Consider the following 7,950-nt stretch of genomic DNA (forward strand, 5'->3'; position numbering starts at 1 on the left):
TGATAATATAAAGACCTATCGACATGTGCAAATAAGGCGATGATGTCATTTAGCGACTTTTAGGACAGCCAATAGCTACTTTCCTTACTGAGGAGTTGGCAAAACTGATGCAGTAAAGGGTGAATAATAAGTATGGCGAAGAATAAAGAGCAGTGATCACGCTTGCTGTCATGTGCATTCTTCCAATTACTTGCATTTATGGTTCGCCTACCAAGACACAGCACAATAATAGCAAAGTATTATCAAATATTGTAATTTTCTGATGCTCATTTATTCGAAGTAAATTAGACAGCATAAATGTGATTGTGAGATTCAGCTGGTTTGTTAATATTAATATTGTCAAGCCCTGTAATAATACAAAATCTAAACTGTAATTTTGTCAGAATGTATCAGAACTACAGTATTTTGTGTTTTTAAGATAACTTATAAACAATATAAGCTAAAATATGGGCAGTGGTCTGCCATTGTACTCTAAGTTTACATTATATCGTATCGTATATCGCCACTTCTCAAAAGCATATCGCGGTATTACTTTTTTAGTCATATTGCACAGCCCTACTTTACAGCCTTCCATTAGTTTGCGCACTCCAAACACTACCGACCTTTGTTAAAGTCGAGTCTATCGTCTATACACACAGACATTTCATTCTTTGAGTGATAATTTATATTAGTTCACCCCACATCTGCTACTGGCCCGGCCTGTCTGTTCAATTTTAAAACCCAGTGTGGCCCTTGAGCCAAAAAGTTTGCCCACCCCTGCTCTACAGTGTGCTCTACACTAGCAGCCTCACCATTCGGCAAAATCTAGTTTAGTACTATTGTTATTTAAAACAATAGTTTCATTAAGCAGTGAGTTTAATTCTAATATGTGAGTGTGATTCTCTTTATGAATTTCCTTTGTTCTATACTCAATGTTTTTCTGGAGATCCCGAGGATGTAGGACACTTTTCCCGGTCACTCCGTGTATTCATAATAAAATTCGATTTATTAAAGCAGTTTTCTATTTGTTTATTCGACGGATGTTATTAAGGTAACACATTTTGCACATGGTGGGGCTGTTTTGCAAGTTTGGTTCAACTATGTCAAGCTCTAAACAGAAAGCAGACGTGACTCGCGCATATAGTCCATCTGTTTCTCTACATACTTTTTTAGCCTGCTTTTACCCTGTTTTTCAATAGTCAGGACTCCCAGGACCACTACAGAGCAGGTATTATTTATGTGGTGGATCATTCTCGGCACTGCAGTGACGCTGACATGGTGGTGGTGTGGTGGTGTGTTAGTGTGTGTTGTGCTGGTATGAGTGGATCAGACACAGCAGTGCTGCTGGAGTTTTTAAATACCGCGTCCACTCACTGTCCACTTTATTAGACACTCCTACCTAGTGTGTCCACCTTGTAGATGTAAAGTCAGAGACGATCGCTCATCTATTGCTGCTGTTTGAGTTGGTCATCTTCTAGACCTTCATCAGTGGTCACAGGACGCTGCCCACGGGGCGCTGTTGGCTGGCTGTTTTTGGTTGGTGGATCATTCTCAGCATTGCAGTGACAATGACATGGTGCTGCTGTGTTAGTGTGTGTTGTGCTGGTATGAGTGGATAAGACACAGCAATGCTGCTGGAGTTTTAAAACACCTCACTGTCCCTGCTGGACTGAGAATGGTCCACCAACCAAAAACAGCCAGCCAACAGCCTGTGGGGGTCCTGATCATTACAGAACAGGGTGAAAGCAGGCTAAAAAAGTATGTAGAGAAACAGATGGACTGCAGTCAGTAATTGTAGAACTACAAAGTGCTCCTATATGGTAAGTGGAGCTGATAAAATGGACAGTGAGGGTAGAAACAAGCAGGTGGTTTTAATGATATGGCTGATCAGTGTATATTAATATACACAAAAAGACATGTCATAAACGTAATGAACTTTATTATTATTGCTGTATTTCATTATTACAACATTAATATACATTTGTTTTTATTCTACAACATTTGTCTTTATACACAATACACAACTGCAATTTCATTCTTGCACTTTCACACTTTCATTAAATGATACTTAATATAGCCTTACTTTAAGAAATGTAAGAGAATAAAATTATAGCTTTGCTTCTTTTGCGCATTCGCATTTATTCGCATTCATCAGACCTGCGTCTACCAGGTAGAGGTGTTGTAATTAGAAGAAAAGAACATAAAGCAATGTGAAACATGACAGTCATCATTAAAAAAACATTAAACATTTGTGTGTTGCCTTTTCAGTGTTGAGTAGACTGATTTCCATAAAGTTATTTACAACTTATTTCAAAGAAACCTGAGTATGAAAATTAGCGCTGCAAATAAAGACCGATACAGTTACAGCAATTTGTAAATATCTTCCTCCAAAGCAGCTTAAAATTGTGACTAAACACAATGCAAACAGTTGAGGGGCACAAAAGTGGGGCTGTAACCAGTGATGTCCTGTCCAGTACTTTAAACGCTGAGCGTAATCTGGGAAAAATTCACTAAACTTTTGCCTCGGATTGGCTCTGTAACGTCTTCTGTTCTCATCTACATCACAAGTAAGAACCACTTACAATTTACCAAAGTGAACCAGGAGTTTATATAACGTGCTGATAGAATCGACTCAGATGTGACCGGGTTGAATTATCTTTTTAAAGTAAATATTACAATTACATACAAAATTACATCGTATGAGCTTTCACGATGGTTTCTGTACGATGGTTGATGAATGGTGATGTGATGGTTGGTGCTTCGTAGCTCAAAGTCTGGATCAATCCACTGAGCTGTTAACTTAACATGGTCTTTATATATCACACGATCGGATCGGCTGCTTTTAGGAAATATCGCCGATCGCCGATAGCATATTTTGATTTAAAATCGGCCGATACCGATTCGTAGCCGATCGATCGTCCCATCTCTAATATACTGTATATATATATATATATATAGTATTATTATTATAATTATTTTTTTTTACCATATAGGACTCAATTCTGTAATACAGGCATAACTAATCGTACACGTCACTGTGTAACTATTACAACATTTAATGCATTTTATTCAGCGTTCTTCTTCATGCACTTTTTAGACGCTCCCGTTTATTATCGCAGATGAACCTCGCATTTAAGAAATAGCTTTAACTAAAAATTAACCAAATAACTTTTTGAAATATATTTGATTGTTGTTTAGTTAGATTGAGTTAGTTCGTGCAATTTTATTAATTTTTGGATGTTTATTGGCCGAGAACAAGAAATTCTATAAATGACGTCTCAGACCTCAGGCGATCATCCGGTATAAAACTAACTTGACAAGGCCCGTACGGAAATCCCTTCCCCATAATGTTTGTTTTTTGCAGATAGAGCAAATATATGCGCGTCAAAAATAGAAACACAAAAGCCGTCACATTATTATTACTTTTTCAACACTTGTGCTTGATTTACACTGTCTATATGTGAAATATACTCATGTTAGCACATGCACATGCTTTGGTGTTTATTTCCGGTTGAACTGATAGAAAATTTTGATTTCTGGAAATTAAAATACGACCCGTTTTTTTTTTTTTTTCTGCCTGTTTGTTATTTGATTTTTGATCTTGAAAGGAAAAACTAATAACGCCCCGTTTTCCCGTTTGTCAATATTGATTTTTGAAATGAAAAACTGCTCGTTTTCTTGTTTTTCAACTTTGGGAGTTGAAGTGAGAAATGAATGACCAAAGGTACACGGACCCTACACCCATTTTTAAGAGCTTTAGATATTTCTTTTTGAAACCACTAAGGTTAAAGTTGGAGTCAGTCTGATACTGTATGTATGTATGTATCAGTTCCTCAGCATTCATTAAAATAGCTGTCTATATCATGTGAAACATACAGTATAATGCTGCTAATCAGCAGTATGAGTTTCATTTGTAAACAAATGTCAGTTTTAAATATCGGTCTGCACTTTTGAATATCGGTCTGACAAGATAGGCAAATCTTCTCATTGATGCTAAGCTTGTGCAAATCATTTTTCAAGACAATATGATTTTAAATATATATAAACACAGTGTTGTCAATATGTGCTGTATGTACACCGATCAACCATAACATTGAAACCACCTCCTTGTTTTTACACTCACTGTCCATTTTATCAGCTCCACTTACCATATAGAAGCACTTTGTAGTTCTACAATTACTGACTGTAATTACATACAGTGTATCACAAAAGTGAGTACACCCCTCACATTTCTGCATATATTTAAGTATATCTTTTCATGGGACAACACTGACAAAATGACACTTTGACACAATGAAAAGTAGTCTGTTTGCAGCTTATATAACAGTGTAAATTTATTCTTCCCTCAAAATAACTCAATATACAGCCATTAATGTCTAAACCACCGGCAACAAAAGTGAGTACACCCCTAAGAGACTACACCCCTAAATGTCCAAATTGAGCACTGCCTGTCATTTTCCCTCCAAAATGTCATGTGATTTGTTAGTGTTACTAGGTCTCAGGTGTGCATAGGGAGCAGGTGTGTTCAATTTAGTAGTACAGCTCTCACACTCTCTCATACTGGTCACTGAAAGTTCCAACATGGCACCTCATGGCAAAGAACTCTCTGAGGATCTTAAAAGACGAATTGTTGCGCTACATGAAGATGGCCAAGGCTACAAGAAGATTGCCAACACCCTGAAACTGAGCTGCAGCACAGTGGCCAAGATCATCCAGCGTTTTAAAAGAGCAGGGTCCACTCAGAACAGACCTCGCGTTGGTCGTCCAAAGAAGCTGAGTGCACGTGCTCAGCATCACATCCAACTGCTGTCTTTGAAAGATAGGCGCAGGAGTGCTGTCAGCATTGCTGCAGAGATTGAAAAGGTGGGGGGTCAGCCTGTCAGTGCTCAGACCATACGCCGCACACTACATCAAATTGGTCTGCATGGCTGTCACCCCAGAAGGAAGCCTCTCCTGAAGTCTCTACACAAGAAAGCCCGCAAACAGTTTTCTGAAGACATGTCAACAAAGGACATGGATTACTGGAACCATGTCCTATGGTCTGATGAGACCAAGATTAATTTGTTTGGTTCAGATGGTCTCAAGCATGTGTGGCGGCAATCAGGTGAGGAGTACAAAGATAAGTGTGTCATGCCTACAGTCAAGCATGGTGGTGGGAATGCCATGGTCTGGGGCTGCATGAGTGCAGCAGGTGTTGGGGAGTTACATTTCATTGAAGGACACATGAACTCCAATATGTACTGTGAAATACTGAAGCAGAGCATGATCCCCTCCCTCCGGAAACTGGGTCGCAGGGCAGTGTTCCAGCATGATAATGACCCCAAACACACCTCTAAGACGACCACTGCTTTATTGAAGAGGCTGAGGGTAAAGGTGATGGACTGGCCAAGCATGTCTCCAGACCTAAACCCAATAGAACATCTTTGGGGCATCCTCAAGCGGAAGGTGGAGGAGTGCAAAGTCTCGAATATCCGCCAGCTCCGTGATGTCGTCATGGAGGAGTGGAAAAGCATTCCAGTGGCAACCTGTGAAGCTCTGGTAAACTCCATGCCCAGGAGAGTTAAGGCAGTTCTGGGAAATAATGGTGGCCACACAAAATATTGACACTTCAGGAACTTTCACTAAGGGGTGTACTCACTTTTGTTGCCGGTGGTTTAGACATTAATGGCTGTATATTGAGTTATTTTGAGGGAAGAATAAATTTACACTGTTATATAAGCTGCACACAGACTACTTTTCATTGTGTCAAAGTGTCATTTTGTCAGTGTTGTCCCATGAAAAGATATACTTAAATATCTGCAGAAATGTGAGGGGTGTACTCACTTTTGTGATACACTGTACCTTTTTAGCCTGCTTTCACCCTGTTCTTCAATGGTCAGGACCCCCACAGAGCAGGTATTATTTAGGTGGTGGATCATTCTCAGTACTGCAGTGACACTGACATGGTGGTGGTGTGTTAGTGTGTGTTGTGCTGGTATGAGTGGTCCACTCACTGTCCACTCTATTAGACACTCCTACGAGTCCTACCTAGTTGGTCCACCTTGTAGATGTAAAGAGACGATCGCTCATCTATTGCTGCTGTTTGAGTTGGGTCTAGACGTTCTTCAGTGGTCACAGGACGCTGCCCACGGGGCGCTGTTGGCTAGATATGTTTGGTTGGTGGACTATTCTCAGTCCAGCAGTGACAGTGAGGTGTTCAAAAACTTCATCAGTGCTGCTGTGTCTTATCCACTCATACCAGCACCATGTCAGTGTCACTGCAGTGCTGAGAATGATCCACCACCCAAATAATACCTGCTCTGTAGTGGTCCTGTGGGGGTCCTGACCATTGAAGAACAGGGTGAAAGCAAAAGAAAATGTTAACTATTATATATAAGTAAATTGTGACCTGATTTCACTAAACTACACTAGTCACTTGTTACTGTATTTAGTAGGTTTGTTTTTTTCCCACTCAGCTTCATAATAAGTTTCTGAATGGTTCCACTGAACGCAGGAGTAGAGAAGTAGTAAACCAAAGGGTTGAGCACACTGTTAAAATAGGTAAAACAGACCGAAGTATAAAAAGCCAGATTTGCCTCGCTGAAGTGAGGACACTCGCTGTACCAACTCTTCAGGATCCACACGGCGACCCGTGATGCAGTGCTCGGAAAGAAACAGACGATAAACACCATAGCTACGATCAAAATGAACTGAACCGCTCGTTTTATCTTCCCTGTTGTGTCAATTGTATTGTTTTTCAGCTGTAACGTAATGCACACAGTGCAGAAGACGATGATGATGCTGGGTGCGCAGAACTGAATCACGTAGAAGCAGTTGTGCCAAGTCGACAGTGGGTTGGTGCCCATGCATATGTTAAAGCTCTCGCACTGGGTGCGGTTACCGAGCCTGTAAAAGTGTGGTGAGGACAACAAGTAAGCCGTCATAGCTACGATCATCGCCCATAGGCCGAAGGAAACCCACGAGGCGTACGCCAGACCCATCCGATTTATGCGGTTCAGAGGGTGCACTATCTTCAGGTAGCGGTCCACGGCCACTGCAGTGAGGAAGAAGATGCCGGCGGCTCTGCTGGCAGCCAGGAGGAAGAGCAGGACGCGGCAGAAGATGTCGCCGTGGACCCAGTTCTTTCCCCTGCGATAGTAGTCGGCTCTGAACGGCAGACAGAACAGTACCACGGAGTCGGCTACAGCCAGGTGAGCCAGGTAAATGGAGTTGGGTTTCCAACTCTCCATGTGAAAAGCGAACATACAGAGAGCCAGAATGTTCCCCGTGAGTCCGAAAATGAACTCCAGAAAAAGAACAGGTGGAAGGACTCTGTCCAAGATAGGGGATTCAAAGGCGCAACACACCGAAGAGTTGGACATCTTGGCAGCCCTGATGCAAATGGGTTTTGGAACTCAGAAATGCGAAAATCTTTAATCTCAGCACTGTTTTATTCTGGGTCCCAGGAGTCCGTGTACCCTTGGGGGACGGAACTTTATGTTTGTGCTCATGCAAACTGTTGCATTGGGCATTGGGCACGTTCACAGACAACAAAACCCAGGTGTTGGGTGAAAATGATCACAAGAGGGACTACAGGTATAGGCATATAACGAGGTAAAGCATCCCACAGGACAGCACCAGGTAGCCAAATTATAATTAAAAATGATTAAGGCCGTGATATAGTTCACTGTGGGATGTAACACTCTTCCCTGTGGTGAATAAGGTTCAGTGAAACACAACGAGCAAACAAAAACAAAGAATGTGATTTACCCTTGCTATAAAACTAGTATTTAGTTTTCAAATATAACATTTGTTAAATATGGATGCATGGACGTCCCTGGAAAAGATTACGTCTTGAAGGCAGCACGTGTAGCTCTAAGATCTCAATGTACTTTTCTGCATTAATGCTGCCATCACAGAAGTGTAAATGACCTTTGCCAATAGCACTGACACAGCCCCATACCATGACAAAATCTGGCTTTTGGACTTGTT

At 41.1% G+C, this 7,950-nt stretch overlaps 1 protein-coding gene across 1 annotated transcript; it reads right to left on the minus strand.

The window, feature by feature from the left end:
• Positions 1-6,386: 6,386 nt before the first annotated feature.
• Positions 6,387-7,340, minus strand: LOC134332795 (hydroxycarboxylic acid receptor 2-like). Its single transcript, XM_063014602.1, has one exon. The coding sequence runs from the start codon at positions 7,338-7,340 to the stop codon at positions 6,387-6,389; it is 954 nt and encodes a 317-aa protein (XP_062870672.1).
• Positions 7,341-7,950: the final 610 nt, after the last annotated feature.

This window comes from Trichomycterus rosablanca, chromosome 18, assembly GCF_030014385.1.
Source record: "Trichomycterus rosablanca isolate fTriRos1 chromosome 18, fTriRos1.hap1, whole genome shotgun sequence".
Taxonomy (NCBI): domain Eukaryota; kingdom Metazoa; phylum Chordata; class Actinopteri; order Siluriformes; family Trichomycteridae; genus Trichomycterus; species Trichomycterus rosablanca.